The sequence below is a fragment of the Palaemon carinicauda genome, chromosome 7 (genome assembly GCF_036898095.1).
Source record: "Palaemon carinicauda isolate YSFRI2023 chromosome 7, ASM3689809v2, whole genome shotgun sequence".
Classification (NCBI taxonomy): Eukaryota; Metazoa; Arthropoda; class Malacostraca; order Decapoda; family Palaemonidae; genus Palaemon; species Palaemon carinicauda.
In genome coordinates, this window is record NC_090731.1 from 168,970,476 (window position 1) to 168,992,099 (window position 21,624).

Sequence of the window (21,624 nt, forward strand, 5' to 3'; positions counted from 1 at the left end):
TTTATTTCCTTAAATTTTATCAACTTCTTACCCTCCTTCACTGGCATAACTGACTGTCCTTCTAACTGATTTTAGGGGAACCTCTGTAAATTTTATCAATTTTTTCATTGAAGAATATAGCAAATTTCTTTGCACAGACATTATCAGACTGTACATATTTTTTCTTTACTCCCATCAAATCATCTAGGTTTTTGTGAAACTCCCTCATGCTATTAGTTTTTTTTTACTTTCACCGTTGTAGATTTTTTTTTTCTAACGGGATGTTATAGTCATTTCTGGCCTTATTATATAAATTTCTGGCTTGCAAGGATTTGGCTCTTTTCCATCTACCTTCCATCTTACGTCTATGTCTTTTTGCCTTTAATAGCTCACTATTATACCATCTAACATTTTCGTGTACAACTATTTGTTTGCTCTTTATGGGACACTTGATATCATACATTTTCCCCAAATTGTCATTATATTGTTTGGTATAACACCCAACACATTCTTTATATACCATATGTTCACATTGTATGTCCCCACAAGACATTTGCGCTACACAAGCTTCAATAAAATTCTCAGCATCGAAATTTTTCCGTTCCCTAAATGTAACCATTTCTTCAATACTCTGGTGCAATTTAATATTAACATCGAAAGTGATGAGTTTATGTGTTTTTGAGATCTCAAAGCCCAGTGAGTAAAGGAAACAATAACAGTAACATTGAAATAAATATTCCCATAGCCTATAAATTTTAACAAAACAAGAGGAAGAGAAATATGATAGAATAGACTGTGCCCGAGTGTATCCTCAAGCAAGAAAACTCTAACCCAAGACAGTGGAAGACTATGATACAGAGGTTATGGCACTACCCAAGATTAGAGAACAATGGTTTAATTTTAGAGTGATCATCTCCTCGAAGAGCTGCTTACTGTAGCTTAAGTCTCTTCTACCCTTACCAAGAGGAAAAGTTGCCACTGAATAATTACAATGCGGTAGTTAACCCCTTGGGAGAAGAATTGTTCAGTGATCTTAGTGTTGTCAGGTGTATGGGGACAGAGGAGAATATGTGAAGAATATGCCAGACTATTCGGTGTATGTGTAGGCAATGGGAAAATGAATCGTAACCAGAGAGAAGGATCCAATGTAGTACTGTCTGGCTAGTCAAAGGACCCCATAACTCTCTAGCGGTAGTATCTCAATGGGTGGCCGGTGCCCTTAAGCTGTCCTTTTGGTATTTATTATTTTCCTGTATAGCCCACTCTCTATCTTTTGTGGTTTCTCTATTTCAGTTTCCGTCTTTATATTTGATCCATACTTGTATGGATGGCAATGCAGTGCTTTTCTAAAACGTTTTTATTAGTACGTTATTAAACATTTTCTCTATGATTGAATACGTAAGATTAGCTAGTTTTGGGGGCATTTTCTATCATTTCCCTAACTTTTCCTTATTGGAGCCCTTGGTCTTATAATAACCGGCATTACTTCGGCTATAGTAATAATCATACATATCTATGGTAATAACAATAATAACAATGCTGTTTTCTCGCTGTGTAACGAAGGAATGTTTTGGATACGGGTTCCACGTAAAAATATAATAATGGGAAAATGGTTTAAAAGTTCTTACATTAATACATATGAAAAAAAATATATGTAAGATTAATAGATTTATAAAAAAAATATTATTATACATGAAATAAGTACAATGGCATATCTTTTCACGTTTATTGGGATTCTTAGATCTAGACAGTAAACCAAACGACTCCAACAGAGAATGCAAACAACCGTGAACGTCGCCAACAAATTCTTTACTGACAAAGTGACAAAGTTTCGTATTCGAAACGAACTTGTCATTTTGTCAACAATGTTGAGTGTCAAGGCACTTGCACTCATATTTTGAATAACTTGCGGTTTATGTAATCAGCTGTAAAATGAGGGCAGTTCCAACGTGGGTGGATAAAGTTCACGACAGAGACAAAGTTGAACAATGGTATGTATTAGATGGGTATATATATACCCGTATACCAGCACTAGTAAACATGGAAATCTGACTACCCTAATCTAATATACAATGCAGTGTCCGTACTCACTGGGGCATTCCCTTGTCTTAGCTAAGGTGACTGTGTTAATACTTGTAGTATAGATATGACTAGGTTAAAGTAGCTAAATTAAGCATAAGATGGCACACAGGCTAAGCAGTACTATTGCTTTTCTTAGATTAGCGGGTTTTTATTGTAAAACATATTGAATAAGCCTTTATATATCTAGAGTTGTTGGCAAATGGTATTCACCCAATGGGTGAGAGAATTAATACTGTAACTACAATAATTAGTATAACTTGTGGTGTGTTTATAGATTGACGGACACGGGGCCTCTCATGCGTAAACAAGTAAAGTTCATTCCCATTTTGGTAAAGTTGTATTGTATTACAGGGTCATTTTATTAAATCAAAGAAATATGGCATAGCCTAAAATACTTGCGCCTAAATTTACATGTCGGTCAACGTCCCTTTGTGACCCCCTTAATTATCCCTACTAGGACTGGTTAGTAGGTGTATCTGTTCTACATAATACCTTGCTTAATTTGATATATAATGAATAAGAACACTGTTCCCAAGGTCATTTTAGATAAGTGGAGATTGAAGGGTAGCAAATTCCTTCCTGATGAGTCATGAGTTGGGGCCCTAAGTTGAGTTTGAGGAGACTGACGTTTCAATGTTTAATATTGCTGGCGTGCACATAAAGATTTAGCATTTCTTTTTCCAACTTGGGAATTCGTCTTATAGTGGGTGTTATTTGACACTATTGTGGGAATAACCATGATAATGTATTTTATTCATAGAATTATTAGGTAAACAAAGAAATTTTATTCCCTGTAAATGTTTGCTACCAGTTTAACTTAATAAACACCTGTGTTTTTATTGTACTTTACTGTACCACTATCATTGTCACAATTATCAATACTTTACATTATTATTTTCGTCTACATGGTTACATATTATGAAATGAGTTTTCTATACTTATTTGTTTTATGTAAATTCTGCCTTAATTCTAATCTAGTCTGTACTTTTTCCTTTACCCTGCAGTTTCAGAAGCTATTATTATTCCAAGTAACTGCTTCTCCCCTTATCTTATCACTTGCTCAAAAAATAATAGTCTTTTAGATCTCACTACAGTACTATCAAGCTTCTGGAGACCTGATCTTTCAGCATCTCCCTTATAATACTGTATGATTTTCACAACACACTCCAGCTATGAATCGTACAATTTTGTGGTCACATCTTTTTAAAATCTCATCCATATTGTGTGTAATTACTCATCCTTTTGCCAAAGAATAACACATTCTTTATTTGTAATTGTCATAGGTTCATGCTTCGTTCAGTAATAAAATACATGCGTAATACTACTTGTGCTCTCCCAACAGTTAAACAGTCTCTTTCCATTTCATTGAGATAACACTACTGTTTATCCATAGTGTATTATGTATTTGAAATTAATTTTGCTTTTGCTGTAGTATCATGTTCTCTTGTTATTTTTTTTCCAGCATCTATGACCTCTGCTTTAGGCCTGATGGATCTCAATTAATTGTAGCGGCAGGAAACCGCGTATTAGTGTATGATACAGCAGATGGTGCATTAGTTCAGCCTTTAAAAGGTTAGTGTACTTTATTAAATATGATTGTGATCATGTCTTAGGTTGTCATTGATTACTGTATTGTTAAGTGCCAGCTATACTGTCAGGAGATTTAAGAATGGTGTGCTTTTTTAAATTTCTAACTGCACTGTCAAATCAGGCTTTATTGGTACACATATTGCTAAATTTTATTAACTATGCGTACGCAAACCTTTAGTCATTCATCAGTGGAGCTTGAATGGTTGTAATGGATAACCCTTTTACCCCCAGGCTATTTGGAAATTTCCAACCCTTAACCCCCAGGGGGTTATTTTTTTCCCAGCACATTTTGCAGTATATTTTTTTTAAATTGCTCTAACAACCTTAATTTTTGTCATAGAGAGGTCAGGTTGGTCTCATTCTCTTGGAAAATGCCTGAATTTTCTCAAAAAATTTTCAAAAATATGAAAAAAAAATTTTTTATAGCATTTTTTTGCAAGGACGTACCGGTACGTCCATGGGGTAAAGGGATGGCTTTTGTGAAACGTCAGTACGTCCTTTGGGGGTAAAAGGGTTAACCTCCTGAAAAGGGGGTTTAATTGGATCTAGATCTAGCTCAGAAAATACTAGGTAAAATCGGCTCTACAATAGCACTGCATTTCTTAGAGTACTGTGAAGGTAATAACATACATTTTAGTGGGTTCTTACCCCCTGACAAACACCTCATAACGAGTGAAGATGGGGAGACAGGATATAGAGCTAGTAATGGAGATACCAAGTAAAGTTTTGCACTACAATAACATTGCTTATCCTAGATTAGTGTGATGGTAATGACAGAAATTTCAGTGTGTGGTTACATAACCAATTATTAGAGGGGAGAGATGTGAAACCTTGAAATAATTCAACATCTACTATAGGAGATGTTAACCCCTTTCGCCACTGACCTTTTTCATTGTAACTAATGCTTGCATATTGCCTGAAACCCCCTGTCGATTTCGGTTACAGTATAACAGTCATCACTTGCACCCATTAAACTTTCTGTTATTCATATTTTTCCTTTATATTCTTATGTGAAAACATTGCGTATGCATCAGTGAATAAATTCTACTACATTGGCAAAATAAATAATTAAAACATAATAAGGAAATTGGAAATGAGGATTTTTTAGCGGAAAAGGTAGTTGCATTAGTAGAAACAGTAATAAACTAGAAGAAATTGTAGTAAAAGAGCAAAAATATATTAGTTTAAATACTGTAGTAGCCAAGTTATGGTAAAATAGTATGTACAGTAGTACTGTACTAATTCTCCTACGGAAACAGCATGTACAACAATGAGTGTTACGGCATTGGCAATTACAATAAAATATGATGAATAATAATAATGATAACACTGATAATAATGAAAAAAGGAATGATGATGATAATAACAATGATAGTACAGTAAAATGATGATAATAATGATAATAATAATTGCAGAAAGTTGGTACAAGGTTTCATACAGAAACAGGATTTACAGAACATCAATTAATGTTTATGGCATTGGTAATGAAAGCATGATATAAATAATAATAATGATGGTGTAATAATGATAATAATACAGTAATAATATTAATATGGTAATAATCATAAAATTATTAATAATGACAATAATAATGTAATAATCATGATAATAGTAATAATAATAATAATAATAATAATAATAATAATGAAAGCAACGCTGATACCACCACTACTACTACAAACAGTTTTCAACAAAATAATGATAATGATAAAAGTTACAACGTTAGTGTAGAAAAATGAAAGTAGTTTTCATAAAATAGTATATACGTAACACTTACAAAAAATATGTCCTCTGCTGTGCTTGGGTAGAAAGAGGTGATTACTACTGCCCTGAAGACCTGCCCATGAGACCTTTGACTCTTGTTTTTACGTGCCTGTTTGTGCCAAGCTATAAAGTGTTCCTTTGAGCATAACCCTTGGCTCCAGGGCAGCAAGCAAGTGGGGGAGGCTTACCGGGTCCCAGTCGATAACTATGAACCGCTTTTTACACATTTTTATAAAATGTTAACCCTTTTACCCCCAGGCTCTTTGGAAATTTCCAACCCTTAACCCCTAGGGGGTTATTTTTTTCCCAGCACATTTTGCAGTATATTTTATTTAGATTGCTCTAACAGCCTTAAATTTTGTTATAAAGAGGTCAGGTTGGTCTCATTCTCTTGGAAAATGCCTGAATTTTCTCAAAAAATTATCAAAAATATGAAAAAAAAAATTTTTATAGCATTATTTTGCAAGGACGTACCGGTACGTCCATGGGGGTAAAGGGATGGCTTTTGTGAAACGTACCAGTACGTCCTTTGGGGGTATAAGGGTTAACTGCCCTGTATTCTATTTCGCTTTTATCTCTCCTGTGTAAAGGACACGAGTTTGTGTACTTTAGTTGGAAATATATGAATTATCTCCAAATTTGTCATGCTATATGCATCCTCTTGGAAGGAAAGACGCCTTCTCAATAATCAGAAAAAGTCCTTTAAAATAAAGAGTATAACCAATGGGTAATTCAGCTAGTGCAGTATACCAAAGTGTCGTTGATTTAAAATAACTGTAAAGGGTAAATTTTGAATGGAACATTGCTTTCAGTTTGTCATAAATCATACTCTGATTTATATACCTAGTATGCAGAAATGATATCAAGATTCAAATTATTGTATGTACAGGACAGTAGTTTTTTATTTTATAAAATCTGGTACCATTTAAGTTCAGCTGAGGGAAATTTTGTAAATTATCTTTTTGTTAGATTACTTTTTTTTTTTATTAAGAAATTCTGAGTTGTTTAATAACAAAGAACAGTAAGAGGATTACTATTAGAAGAGGTTGGATAATTTTTATTTCATTACAGGTCATAAAGAAGCTGTTTATTGTGTGTGTTACAGTCGAGATGGGAAACGATTTGCTTCAGGAAGTGCCGATAGAAGTGTTATTATATGGACTTCTAAATTGGAGGGCATTTTAAAGTATTCGTAAGTTTGCCCTTGTACTTTTTCATTTATTTTGAGATTTATATTTTCATGTGTTATTTTTTCTTACACTAATACAAACTTTCATCCTTTAATATGAGAATTGATTCAAGCGCAGTTTCCTTGTGAGGCAAGTCGGAGAATAAAGGTGCCAATTCAACAACTAGACAGATCTTGAGACTGGGAGACTCCTCTATTACCCTTAGTGGAACAGAGGGGCCTCTCCCCAGGGAGGAGTCTGGTTTTAGATGTCCCTGTTGATGATGCTATGCAATGCCTCTTGTTGCCCCTGGGGTTGTACGGAACCCCTTCCATAGAGAATTTGGTTTTCGGCTGGTTCTTTGTATCAAATTCAAGTCTGCTTTAGATGCTGACCTTGAACCGGCTCACAAGTTGACAGTTACCTTCTTGCCCTTGAAAGACGCCACTCCTTCCTAACCCCCGAGGTTTACCCAGAGAATTCATCAGAGAGAGGAAAGATGTCTCTCTCCTTAAAGAAACCTCGCCATTCATCTCCAGATTATGAGTACGTTCGTTCTCGCTTATATGCGGAGCTGTGTGCATCCTTGTGAGCAAAATGGTACTGCACAGAAGGGTTGGAACATTTCTCACTGGCTTTAGCTGAATGCGTATGCTGTTGGATGATCCTGCTGCCCCAGATGTTATCTGTGGACAGCCACACTTAAGCGTCGCTAGTAGTTTGCTTATCACTAGCTTGCTAATGAGCACTCGCAATCCTTCGGATTTGCCTCCATAATGGGCCAAAGCATAGCTATCGCGAGCATAGTAGCTCTCTGATGCATCCTCAATGTAGCCCGTTGACTGTAATGGAGCACAGGGAATCTACTCTTATGTGAGTAGGTTGACACTCCTCTAAATGCTCCCGTTCTTCTGGCAGGGACTTAGAAGTAGAGTTTCTGACCTAGAAATCCCACCCACTGCCTGATCTGTGAAGGATGCAGGATTTTTGCTCTTAATAGCTGGAAATTTTCCCCGTTGATCTATATTGAGGGACCAAGGGCCAACAGGACCCTTACAAAAAATCATGAGTGGAATCCCTCACTGCAGACCCTCTGCAAGGAATGTGTAGGCGTTCTAGGTCGCTGAGGTGCATCTCATTTACAGACAATTATAGGCTGTCCCCAATAGAGTTTGTCTATAGTCGACCCTGAGATGACTCTTGGAATGCTGCTAGAGACAGGATACTGCCATCGGGTCCTGAGTCTACGAAAGGTGAAGGTTGCTTTGGTGAGAAACTAGATCCTTACTCAACCTTTTCAAAAGGAGACGGGAAGAGAGAGAGAGAGAGAGCAAGGATTCCAAAACACGGCAGTAGAAATCTACCGCTTAACTTGGATGCTTCTGAAGGGAGTTGGCGCATGTCCCTGCCTTCCCTTGTTCTTCATACAAAAAGCAGAGGAGCCCCGCAGCAAAAGATGGAAGAGCAACCACAAGACAAGTGCCTATTTCAGATCAGGTGCCCTCTTACAAGTTGTTGAATTCTGACTACTTTTGGCACAGGCCAGGTACAGCCCACAAAAAGGAAGATGAGGCAAGATTTTTCCTTCTCGGAGAGGAGTAACTTCCTCAGATGTGAGGACTCCCCCTGAATCTGTCAGAAGGCCACCGCAGGCTACCGGCTTGGACTGTACAGATTTCAAAGAAGTGGAGTCAGAATCTTTGTTCCTTAAGGTCCTTTCTCTGTTAAAGATAATAAACGGCCTTGGAGAAGCACCTAGTACCCCTATCCTTTCGATCCAGTAGTTTTTACCTTGGCCCCATCCAATTTGGTCGAGAAGCTGGCCTCCCAGCAGATCACGTTTTTGGCTGCAGAAGCTGGGAACATGTAAGCTGCCTTCATGGTGACCTTGCAGGCAACCTCCTGGATAGACCACTGATAGGTCACTATGGCCTACCTAGCATTAAGTTCCAGCCTCTCCGATTTGGAGAGAAAGAAACAATTCACCTACCTTAACCTGTTGTGGGCTAAGGCGGTCAAGTTTCTGGCACACCAGGTAACCAACTAGTTGGCTAACTGGATACTGAATAAGCGTGATGCTGTTGTCTTAAGGTTTGGTAGACAGGTGGAGAAGAGGGAGGCACTAAACCTCAGGAATGTATCTTTGAAGGTTTCTTGCTGTTCCCACTTGATCAAGTGGAGTTGACACTTGACAAATGGTGGAAGTCCAGTCAGGGCTCTATCCTCCATTGAGCATTTACCTTTAGGAGGCCTCAACCTCCTTCATCCAATATCTGTATAGGACTGTCTCCTCCTAGGCAAGCTCCTAGACTGGCCCTATTCAGGAGGTGAACAAGCAGGACCCTAGGACATCCTCGTGGATGCCATGCAGGCCCTCTAATTCTGGTCAGCCGTTTCACCGATGGAGAGGCCAAAACTAGGGTTGCAAAGATAAAGGTAAATAAGGCTCCCGAACACTTGGTAACAGTGATGAACGACAGTGCAACTGTAGTGGTATATGTCAACAAGGAGGGTGGTACAGTATTACAGCTTCTCTGCCAGCTAGCTGTCTTGATACACTACTTGGTTATCCAGTACCTCCTCCAAGAGAGAAGCATTTTGCATGAAGCAGCGCAAGTCATGTCTAGATACCTCAGGAAGTCCTCTGCAGATGTGTACCAGGTAAATTGGGCCATCTTCTGTGTTTGGTGCCACGGAAGGGGGTACTTCTCCTAACAAAGCCTGTATTCCACTCATAGACTTCTTAGAGTACGATAACTTTGAAGGAAAATGCATCTCCCATTAGTAGCAGTGAAAGGCTATTGTTTGGCCTTCAGCTAGGTACTAAAACTGAGAAGAATGGATATTTCCTCTTTGCAGGTATTATCCATGCTAGTTAAAAGCATGGAACAGGCCTGCCCTCCGTATGAGGTCCAACCTCCAGCTTGTGACGTAACCAAAGTGCTGAGGGTCTAGTTTGCAGTTTCTTTGCATAGGGAAGTAATCAGTGATCCAGATGAGTTACTTTTGTGTCCCGTAAGAGTGCTAATGAACTACATTAAGAGAACCCAAGCGACCATACCTTTGTTGCGGAATATATTCATACCAAGAACACAGTCTCCTTTTGGCTATGGGAGACTATCAGGAAAGCCTTATGCCGCAGTTTCCCGAAGGCATCAGACAAAGTGAGGGTACACATCCGTGAGATCAGTGGAGTTGGTACTACGCTCGCTTTCAACAAAAAATCTCTGTGGCTCAGGTGCTAGATATTTGAGTATGGAAGCGTCAGACCACCTTTATGGCGCATTACTTGCAGGAATGCACTCATAGGTCCCTTAGGACGTTTTCAGTAGGATCTTTGATTTCTGCCTAGTAAGTTGTGTAATGACCTTAGCTCCCTTGCAGGACCAAAAGTATCATGTCTAAGATGTCGGTTACAATATGTCTGGGAGGAGAGTAAGAGTGACTGCCCCGTATTTCAATGTCTTCCCCTCCCTTGCATCATAGTGATTGTGACCCCATTTAGTTTGACGGACGTTGATACAGGTAAGCACCACTCATAGCTGGCAGCATTTCTGTTACCAATAATATAGAAGTGTTCATCAATTACTTATACGTACATAAGAGGAGCTCACCTTACGAGCTGGCTATACACCTCTTAAATACACTAATGAAATATATCAATAAGATATTATTCTATACTAGACCAGCTTCATAAGATAGCTCCCCCCAAAAAAGATTATTTATTCTGTTCCACCATCTTCCTTACAAGGGGAGGATGGATAGATACAGACAAACCCACTGATTTGTATCTACCTGATCCAATAAACATACTGAATTGTATATGCCATAAATAACAAACCTACTGATCTAGAGAGAGAGTTTTTCTTGGATATCATCCATGGTTGCCTGGGCCGTGAACCTGTCGGTACTTTTGACCTTGGTTCGCGAGGTGTCTAGGATGCTACGCCCTGCACCTTATCAGATCCAAGCGCAGCAAACGTAGGATTTAGCCAGCCAGTTGATATTGGGACTTCTACCCACCTAAACATGAGTCTCGTATTAAAGGACAAGGGTTTGTATTCGAATAGGAAAAATCAACTTTTAGATGTAATTTGCATTTTTCCTAACTATACAAGCCTGAGTCCTTTAACTTAACTTCCCACCTTCACCTTCCCCCTAAAGCTCTAGAAGCGGTCAAAGTGACTGTTCGGTAGATCGGCAGAAGGGGCGGGGCTTCCCCACAACCAACTACTAACTAGGCTATGGTTGACACCTCGTTATAAGTTTTAACTGCCAAGTTCCAGCTGCACTTGAATCAATTCCCATATTAATCCTTTTACCCCCAATGGACGTACTGGTACGTTTCACAAAACTCATCCCTTTACCCCCATGGACGTACTTGTACGTCCTTGCAAAAAACTGCTATTTACATTTTTTTTGCATATTTTTTTATAACTTTATGAGAAACTTTAGGCATTTTCCAAAAGAATGAGACCAGCTTGACCTCTCTATGACAAAAATTAAGGCTTTTAGAGCAATTTGAAAAATATATATTGCAAAATGTGCTTAAAAAGAAAGAAAACACACCTGGGGGTTAAGGGCTGGAAAGTTCCAAATAGCCAAGGGGTAAAAGGGTTAAAGGACTCAGATTTGTATAGTTGGGAAAAATACAAATTACTTTTAAAATTTGGAATTTCAAGCTTTTTGCTTGCTAAATCTTTCTGGAATATTCAACTTTTGTGCAATAGTGCTTAATTATGAATCTATTTCATTACTATGATTTATGTCTAGTTTTGTGTTTGCATGAGATTGTTTGCATTAAACTGAATTGAGTGTATCACATAACATTACAGTATAGTATTCATAAATGCTTAATGTTTAAGTAAGCTGTGGGGGCTATGATAGATTGCAATCTTTGGTGATATTTTAATTGCTATAAAATCTTTGTATTGAATGTTGTAAAGGTGTAGCATAGAAAAAAAATGCTAGCAGGAAACATGAAAATATAGTATTTAGAATTTAGTGGTAATTTATTCATATAGAATTTTATTTAGAGAAGCTGTTAAAAAATGTACACAAACAGGACATGATTAAGCAACTTTTCAGATTAAATATTTTATATCCTATTACAGGCATAATGATGCAATACAGTGCTTAGCCTACAACCCAGTTTCACATCAGTTAGCTTCTTGCGCTCTGAGTGACTTTGGCCTATGGTCACCGGAACAGAAGAGTGTACAGAAACATAAGGTTAGTTTGCTTTTTCTTTTTTTTCAGTGGAATACGAAGGTCAGGGCTATATACTCTTTGAGATATTTTTGTATACTACAGTACCCTATGGCACCCTAGCAGTACTAGCAGAACTCGGTTGAGTCCCTTGTTAGGCTGGAGGAATGTAGAGACTAGAGGTCCCCTTTTTGTTTTGTTTCATTTGTTGATGTCGGCTACCCCCCAAAATTGGGGGAAGTGCCTTGGTATATGTATGTATGTATGTATAAAGACACCTGATGTTCATAAACATTCCTCCTCCTCCCTGCTGATCAGTGATGTCAAGAGGATAGGGACTTTGAGACTAGAAGACGAAAGGGATACAGTATACCACAAGGGAAGGTTATTGCCATTAACAGCCAGATTATCTCGCTACTGAACTAGAGACCTAAGCTTATTGAAAGGAAAGAGAAAGATAAACTTTCAATTTTAGGGTATACTGTATGTTGATTTAAAACCAGGCTTTGAAAGGGAAGCCTTATGAAAATCAGGTGAGGATACAAGTAATATATTACCTGTTTTAAAATTTCATTGCTACTGAAAATTTTAATATTTAAATGTTTACGTTTTAACTTTTTAATTTAAGAAGTATTAAGAGAAGAGCTCAGATTTTTTCAGTATCCTTTGAATGAGGTTCTGAATGCTGCACAAGCACATATCTGACCTATTTCAGTTCTCTAAATTTTGTAATCTTTTAGCCGACAATGCTTTTTCCCTTTATAAGGAAAATGTTTTCATTGTCATGAAAAAAAAGAATTCTAAGAATTTTTTTTGAATGACTGTATATATAATTTCTATTCATTACATTTTTAAATACACTAATTACTCTACAAAGAATACAGCTATTAATGTCTAGGTACATTTAACTAGAGTCCAGGCAGTTTAGAATGATTTTTCAAATGCAAATTTGCCATGTAAATATGAACCGTTAAGAATAGAACTATTCACTGAATATGCAGCTGGATAAATGAGTTTAGTTGATTTGTAATCAATTTCCATGCTAGCTGTATCTCTGTGAGGTAGGGTGAGGAGAGTGTGATTTCGGAATGTCATGGTTCTCTGTATTTAGTGTGAAGGGTCCGCAGTCAAATATGTAGCTATTCTTCTGTGCTTGATGCTGTGAACATCCTGTATGGTCTGTTCACCATGCACTGTTGGGCTTGTTTCATATGGCTGGTTGCCCATGCCATGTACCAATCCCAATCCTTCCAAATCAGTCAATAATTAATATGGGTATGGTAGCGTATGTGCGTACCTACCTGGGTCCCTTCCAAGTTCTGGACAAGTTTGCTTCTGCTGCCTGTTCTAGGTGTGAACACAATTTGTATTTTTCCTAACTTGAAACCTGAGTCCTTTCCTCATAATTTCCCACCATCACCTACCCACTGGAAAGTCCCAGCTGTAATCAAAGTGACTGCTCAGTGAGCAAACAGAGGGGCGGGCCTTCCCCGCTGTTGGCCGGTAATTACCAAACACCTGTTTACACCTCGTTATAAAAGATTTAACTGCCATGTTCTCTAGCTTTGCTGTTATCTCTCCTATGTAAAGAAGTCAGGTTTGTTTAGTATGGAATAATACAAATTACATCCAAATTTGTCACATACATTTGGTAGTGAGGAGTCATTTCAATTCTAACAATTTATTTTCAGATTACCAGTAGAATTTACAGCTGTGCTTGGACTAATGATGGAGTTTATTTGGCTCTTGGGTTGGCAAATGGAATTGTATCTATTAGGAACAAGGTCAGTATCCCTTTGGACAGTTCTATGTTTGATTTTTGTTTGTTAACGAGGAAGAATCATCATATTTAGTCGGGGAATGTTATTAATAATGATGAAAATATTTGTAAGAACTAAACATAAAAGGAAAGTAAAATTATACTGAAAAGATTATTCAATACCATTTAAGTGTTTTCAACTCGGTCAGAACAAATGACAAGTGATAGTTCTTTACAATAATCAATTTACAGTCACTCCTTATTTTTACTTATCTATTTCATAGGCTTCCTTTTCAGACAAAATTTATTTAGCTAATTGGTCCCCTTAATTGAATGATAAGCATAAAAAGCATTTAATTTTAGGCCGGAATTACTGCCAGTGATGGGATATCTTGAACACTCTTGTACAGGTTATAGTTTTGGGTCTCTGCGTCATATCAAATATGGATACTTTCTATCTTGTTACTTACAGATTTTGATACTTTTCATATTGTTACTTAGATTTTGATAGTTTTCATATTCTTACTAAGCAAATTTTGATACTTTTCATCTTGTTACTTATCTTTGATACTTTACATTTTGTCATTATCAGAATTTGTTACTTTACATCTTATCATCAGAATTTGATACTTTTCATCATGTTACGTATTAGATTTTGTTACTTTTTATATTAGTTAAGGAGCTACAATATGTCTCTGTAGTTTGCTTCCTACAGAAATGAGTTATTTTCTCTCCTCTCAGATAATTCAGAGATGTTAAGGAAAGTTAAACTGGCAGCCTTGTTTATGAAATATAGTATCTTGGTTTCCATGCCATCAGGCTCCCAAGATCCTTATCTTTCAGGCTCAAATGTGTAAATGGGTAATTTCTTTTTCTCAATAAGTGATAAATTACTGTATATCAAGAGAATGGCTAGACAATGTCCTACTTGGATATCTTCCAAAAAACAGTTATTGAAAACTTTGTAGTCTTATAAAATTGAAATAACTCGCATTTGTCCCTACGCGGGATACAAACTCGTCCCTCAATTAGGGAGATTGCTTTAGTGCAAGTTGGAGTCATTTGTTGAAATTGGATAATGAGCAGTTATATGATTGGTGAAAGTACTTGGCGAGAAGCCCCGCCCCCATTCCAGTCGGAGAATACTCAATTTTGCTTCGCTTACTATCGAGTAGAGACGTACAAAACAGTTCCTTTTAATTCTATCTCTTTTTAGTGTGTATTGTTGGAAAATAGAATGGAAGCAAAAACTTCTTGCTTTCCGGGGAAGGGCAGACGATGCAACCGCTTCATGGGGAAGCCTGCTGTGGATCTGCACTCCCAGTGTGTTTCATGTAGGGGACATGCCTGTTCGCAGGCATCCTCATGTTCTGAGTATCTTGCCCATCCCTGGATCTCAGGCCCCGGGAGTAGGTGTAACCCTTGTCCTCAAGGTTCTTACGCATACCCCTTTTGAACCTTTGAGGAGGTTGGCAGATAGTTTTAGCATCACCAAAGCGAGTGAGCAAGTTGCACTTTCTCTCTTATATAGTCATCTATGCTTGTATATGGAAGAAGCTTTCCTACAATTTTGTGCTGGACTTCATGCCCAAGACTCAGAATCCAGTGGCTAATGACCCCAGGTTCGAGTCCTTCTCCATCTCCTGCCTCTGGGAGGCATTGGGTGGTAATTAGGAGGAAATGCTCTTGTGTTCTGTGAGGGCTCTGCGGTACTACCTGAAAAGGACCCGATACGCAGGCCTGACTGCAGGAGACTTCGTTAGCACTGGCAGATCCAAGAAAGAGGTGTCAAGGAACACTCTCTCTCTATGGCTTCATGAATCAATCCGTAAAGCTCAAGTCTTGGCTAACGAAAAAGTCTAGGTGACAACCAAGACCAGAGCTCACGAGGTCAGGGGGTATTGGGCCCACACTCGCTTTCAAGAGAAGTATGTTAGTGGGAAAAACAGACAACCTTTACAGAATTTTATTTGCGAGAGTATACCCACAAGTCCTTTGACATGATTATGCTTGGACCTGTGGTGGCTGCTTAAGCAGTTGTGTAACCAGCCCAGCTCTCACACGGGACAAGGATGCATCTTGTCTATGGTAATGTTTGGACAAAAGTCTGGAATGAAAGGTTATGTAACTGGCTCTTCTCTCTCTCCCTTGGGCGAAAACAGTCAAAACGTTACATGCTGGTCGGACCAGATACTAGTTGGAAAAGCAGGATGCTATAAGCCTTAGGACTTTGACTGGGAAAAATAGCCCAGTGAGGAAAGGAAACAAGGAAATAAAAAACTACAAGAGAAGTAATGAACTATTAAGATCAAATATTTTAAGAACAGTAACAACATTAAGATAAATCTTTCATATATAAACTATAAAAACTTCAAAAATACATAAGGAAGAGAAATAAGATAGAATAGTGTGCCCTAGTGCAACTTCAAGCAAGAAAATTCTACTCCAAGACAGTGGAAGTCCATGGTTCAAAGAATATGGCATTACCTAAGACAAGAGAATTATGGTTTGATTTTGCAATGTCCTCAGAAGAAAGTGAGTATTCTCCAACTGGAAGGGGCCAGGGCTTCTCGCCCATTATCTAAACCAGTCGAATAACTTCATTATCCAATTTCAATGACAGATACCTGCTTGTGCTGATGTAGTCTCCATAATTAAAGAACTCAGCTTTGTATAGCTAGGAAAGTTACAAATTACTTAAAAAATTTGCTAGATTATTTACGAAATCTCTCTCTAACTAAGTGGTTTGTTATTGATGCTAAGAAAATCAATGTATTCTCCTAGTTTTCTTTGACTATTGATGTTTCAATACAGGTCGGTGAAGAGAAGATGCGAATTGAACGACCTGGAGGCACCAATTCTCCCATTTGGTCTATAGCATGGAATCCAGCCAAGTAAATGGACTACTGTATTTTCTTGTATTTGTTTTCTAATTATTACACTAAATAATCCAGATTTTTTGTTTTGGACTCTGGATGTAGCTCAAATGATGGGATGAAACAATAAAAGATTTATTGAGGGAAAGGCAAAGACTATTTAAGGTGCAATTGCATGATAACAGAGAGAAGTAGGCGCTGGCATACAGTAGAAGGGATACCATAATCAAGGATAAAGTGAGAGAGAAAAAGATGGTGTTTGAAATAAACAAAAGAGAAAAAGTGAATTGAAACTCCAGGGAGAATTGAAAGCTATTTTACTGGGAAGTAAATGAAGGAAAGGGTAATTGACAACTGGATATCAAAATGAAAGATGCAATTGGAGGGATTTTCTCAATATGTGAATGCAGTCCTGGTTTGAAAGACTAAAGGTTTGTTGGATGAAAGATAGAAGAGGAGTGGAAGCGAGTGATGTAAGACTTCAAACCATTTGTTTAATACTGAGAAGAGATTGAAGAAATAAAAGGAGCTAGTGGAATTGCAAGTGAGATGGTATTGTGGGGGTGATAGTGAGATTGAGTGGCTAACCAGAGTGTGTAAATCCTGTTTGTCAGAGGGAAAGGTTCCTAAGGAATGAATGAAAGGAATAAATGTTTCGTTGGTAAGAATTAGCAGTTATAATATTACCTAATTTACTGGGTATGGGACGTGGTAGGATTTTGATAGAGAAATTCTTATCTTCCAGAGATGAACCAGTTGATGTACTCTGCGTGGCCGACTGGGGACAAAATCTTTCATTCTATTGTCTGAGTGGAAAACAGGTACAGTACTATATTCAGTCTTGAGATTTTTGTTGATGAATTTTGTTTTATCATTGCATTATGGATTTAAGCTGCCCTTCAGCTAATTAGTTTATTGTATAAAAGGAAATTGCATTTTTGGTAAACTGAATCTCAGATTTTAACTTGTTACTTTTTCCAAATATACTTTAGTAACTGATGTGATCAGTATATTTTCAGAAATGAATACCATAATAATCTATTTTTGGGTGAGATGGCCATGTCGTCCTGATGGAAGGTTCCTATGGGTAGTTTTCTAAGGGATATTTGGCTACAGTGATATTCCCAGAGAATTGACCTTTAGGTCTCCAGAATTCAAACTCCTGGCGCGAATATCCTTAAAATTTCTCTTATGGATATTGCATAATATCAGGGGACGTATATCTTGATACGACACATAGCAATCTTCACCCCGAATAGCGTTTTCGTTTCGAGGGGGGAAGAGTGGCGAAAAACAGAAGGGGAGCCGTTATCAAGGTTACCCTTCCTCCCGTACTACTACGAGTATCCAAGATGGCGCTCATTCCTTGTAGCATTGAGCATGGTGCTACAGATATAGTAGTTTCGGGAGGGATCTTGCCTAAGCCTTTTCTACGGAAAAGGAGGCCGGGTCCATCAGGACGACATGGCCATCTCACCCAAAATCCGTTTTTTGGGCTCAAGCCATGTCGTCCTGATGGAAGTTTACCAGAGAATTACTAGAAAGTACTGTATCTGTGGATTTTCATAGGTGCCTTAACCTTGGGACAATTTTTCTATGGTCATCCGGACCATTGAGACAAATGACCTTACCGTTATCCGTCATTACCACTAATCATGGACAATGTTAGTGCTTCCTGCCCCCTGCAGAGAAGAGTTATACTAGACAGTAGAAAAGGGGTCTCAAGGGTTGCATATATTGTATGAACAAACATAGTATCAACTAGATATACAAAAGTCTCACAGTTTGTATATGTTGTCGGAACAACAAAGTATCAACTATATCCATTGTTTGTAAGCATACAATAATATGAGGTTTACTTAGTTAAATAAGTAAGAGAACTCTGGCATATTTATTGTGCTAATTGCAGGGCGAAATAAGACGCAATTACACTCTAATAGACATTTCGTATAAATGACCAAATGGAATAACAAGTGTAACGTGTTGAGGGAATTATACGTACAACGTATACAGAAAATATTTTTCTCCCTGAAAGGGAAGAAATGATGAGTGACACTCTAAATTTGAAAATTTTTATAAAATTTTCTAATATTCTCTTTTGTAAATGTTGTATACTATCAACACTGTGTACTATGTACATACGGCACAAGTGTTATCTGTGTAATTCCACAACTGAGATTTTGAAGTCTTTAGTGTCACCATGGTGACACCCACTTAAGAGGTATCGCACTGGAAGTGTCAACACCTTTTCACCCTAATTGATAGTCCCAATCAATTAACTGTTCATCGCAGCACTAGACGACAGGTTTTAATACACTACCTGCCGCCACGACGTAATGCTTCAGTTCGTGGACTTGCTTTGCGTAGTGTTTGTAGAACACTCTGGATGACTTCCATCCAGTATATGAGCGAAGTCGCTCAAAGTCCATATATTGAAAAAAGTTCAGTGATGAAGCAATTTTTCTCGGATCATGACCTGCGGGTGTACTGTCAGGATCCACTCTACGAATAAAGTAGGTGAGCTTCGGTCTCAGTTGTTTTAGGGATAAGTTTGATCCTGAAGTTTCTCCTTTGAAAAGCTGTCCTCCCCTGAAGCCTGAAGTTCTACGAAGATAGACCTTTAGACACTTCTGGACACAGAGAGACATCTTCCTTCAGAGGGCAGATTCTCCAGGGACCCCATCTTTTAGTGGGTAGCTCGTTCTTGGTGAGAAAGGTTGGATCAGGAAAGAGATTTAGTTCTCCCACTTCTGTGAACTGAATGTGGCCCTCATATCTTGATAGGGCTACTATTTCACTAACTCTATCCCCTAAGGCTATAGCAAACAGGAAAATAACCTTCTGGGTTAGATCCTTGAGAGAACAATCTTCATCGTTCACAGATGAAGCATAATGTAGGACCTTGTCCAAGGACCATGAAATGGGCTTCGAAGGAGCTGCAGGCCTAAGTCTCGCGCATGCCTTCGGGATCTTGTTAAAGATTTCGTTCGTCAGGTCCACTTGAAAGGCATATAGGAGAGGTCTAGTCAGGGCTGACTTGCACGTAGTTATCGTGTTGGCTGCCAGACCTTGTTCATGAAGGTGGATAAAGAAGGATTGACAGAAGTCTATTGAAATTTCTTTCGGTCCTTTTGCTTTAACGAAAGCAACCCACTTTTTCCAAGACGATTCATATTGTCTTCTAGTTGACTTAGACTTGTATTCTTCTAAGAAGTCTATACTGCCTTTTGAGATCCCAAATCTTTTCTTAACCGCTAAGGCGAGAAAATCATGAGATGAAGGTTTTGGGTTCTCTGTGATGAAGCGAAGACAGTTGACTTCTGAACCCGTTGAGATAATGCTGGGTTCGGTAAAGGGACCAGCCTCAGCTTCAGTTCCATCACGAGAGGGAGCCAGTTGCTCTTGGGCCACTTGTGGGCCACTAGAGCTGTCATTCCCTGGAAGGATCTCAGCTTGTTGAGGACCTTCAGCAGGAGATTGGATGGAAGGAACAGGAAAATCCGGGTCCATTCGTTCCAACCTAGGGACATGGCGTCCGTTGTCTCCTCTAGAGGGTCCTCGTATAAGGCTACATATCGAGGTAGTTTCTTGTCGCTCGTCGCGAAGAGGTCGATCTGCAGTTCCGGGACTTGTTCCAAGATGGAGGAGAATGAGTCTGCATCTGGGGACCATTCTGACTCTATCGGCTTGAGCCTGGATAGAGCGTCCGCTGTCACATTGCGGAACCTTTGTAAGTGAACTGCTGATAAGTGCCATCTCTATAGACAAAGGATGGCTAATATCACATGGTTGGTATGGGACGATCTCGAGCCTTGTCGGTTCAGACATCTCACTATCACTTCGCTGTCCAAGATCAGCCTGACGTGGACTGATCTGCGAGGGGAGACTTTTCCCAACGTCAAGAGGACTGCCATGGCTTCCAAAATGTTGATGAGAAAAGCCTTGAACAGAGATGACCAAGTCCCTTGGATTTTCCTTTGATAGGAGTGAACTCCCCATTCTTCCGTCTAGGCATCCATGTGGATAGTCATCGACGGCAGAGGTGGTTGCAAGGGCACGGTCCTCATCAGGCTCTTGGCGTTCGACCACTGGATGAGAAGCGATCGTAGTAAGGCCGGTATCGGTCATTTTAGATCTCTTCGGGCGTTTGATGCGTATCTTCTCCAGACTCCTGACGCATCTTTCAGCTGTGCTCTTAGCACTGGGTCTGTTACTGCTGCGAACTGGAGAGAGACCGGTACTCTTTCCTGTTGGTGTCTTGAAATCCTGTTGGATTTCAGTAGTCTCTTGACAGACCCTGCGATCTCCCTCCTCTTCCCTGAGGGAATGGAGAGATGGTGTGACCTCAGGTTCCAGGGGATTTCCAGCCATTGAAACCCTTGAGCTGGAGAGAGTTGAGACTTCTTGAAGTTGATCTTGCATCCCGGATGTTCCAGGAACTGGATCACTTTTTTGGATGCTTGCAGACAAGCCGTTTCGGATGCTGCCCGCACCAGCCAGTCGTCCAGGTATGCTGCTGCCTGAACACCTTCTAGGCGTAGTTGTTGCACAACTGCATCTGCAAGTTTCATGAAGATACTTGGGGCTATGTTTAGTCCGAAGGGTATGGCTCTGAGAACATACTTTATCTAATGTAACTTGAATCCTAGGTAGGAGGAGAGGGGGTGACTGACTAGAAGGTGCCAATAGGCATCTGTCAGGTCTATCGAGACTGTGAACGCCCCTTTTTGTAACAGGGTCCTTATGTGTTGAAGGATTAACATCCTGAACTTGCTGTTTTCTATGAACTGTTGAATGGCGACAAGTTCAGAGTGACTCTGAGTTTATCGGAGTCCTTCTTGGGAACACAAAACAGCCTTTCCTGGAATTTGATGGACTTTGCTTTTCTTATAACCTGTATGCTCAAGAGCTCTAAGGTATAATCTTCTAATGCAGGGGTGGAGTGTTGGAAGAATTGTTCCGTTTCCATCCTAGTCCAATCTTGATTAGGCCTTGGGCCCAAGGATCGAAGGTCCAACGATCCTGAAAATGCTGGATCCTCCCTCCTACCGGAAGCATCTCCTTGCTTCGATTGACCGGAGGGTTTATCTCCTCGACCGCATCCTCCGCTACCTCTTGAGGGATGTCTAGAGGAGCCCTGTCTGGATCCTTTACCTTTCAACCGAAAGGTAGTGGTCTGCCTCTCAAACCCGGGGTT

At 39.1% G+C, this 21,624-nt stretch overlaps 1 protein-coding gene across 1 annotated transcript in view; it reads left to right on the top strand.

Annotated features, from left to right (window-relative positions):
- The first annotated feature begins 1,806 nt into the window (after positions 1-1,806).
- Positions 1,807-21,624, top strand: part of Oseg1 (intraflagellar transport protein Oseg1) — an 87,026-nt gene continuing 67,208 nt past the window's right edge. Inside the window, exons 1-7 of the mRNA XM_068377131.1 lie at positions 1,807-1,970; positions 3,524-3,633; positions 6,487-6,607; positions 11,699-11,816; positions 13,484-13,576; positions 16,366-16,445; positions 17,173-17,248. Coding sequence (XP_068233232.1) covers positions 1,912-1,970; positions 3,524-3,633; positions 6,487-6,607; positions 11,699-11,816; positions 13,484-13,576; positions 16,366-16,445; positions 17,173-17,248 — 657 coding nt within the window. The 5' untranslated portion in view covers positions 1,807-1,911. The remainder of the gene's footprint in view (positions 1,971-3,523; positions 3,634-6,486; positions 6,608-11,698; positions 11,817-13,483; positions 13,577-16,365; positions 16,446-17,172; positions 17,249-21,624) is intronic.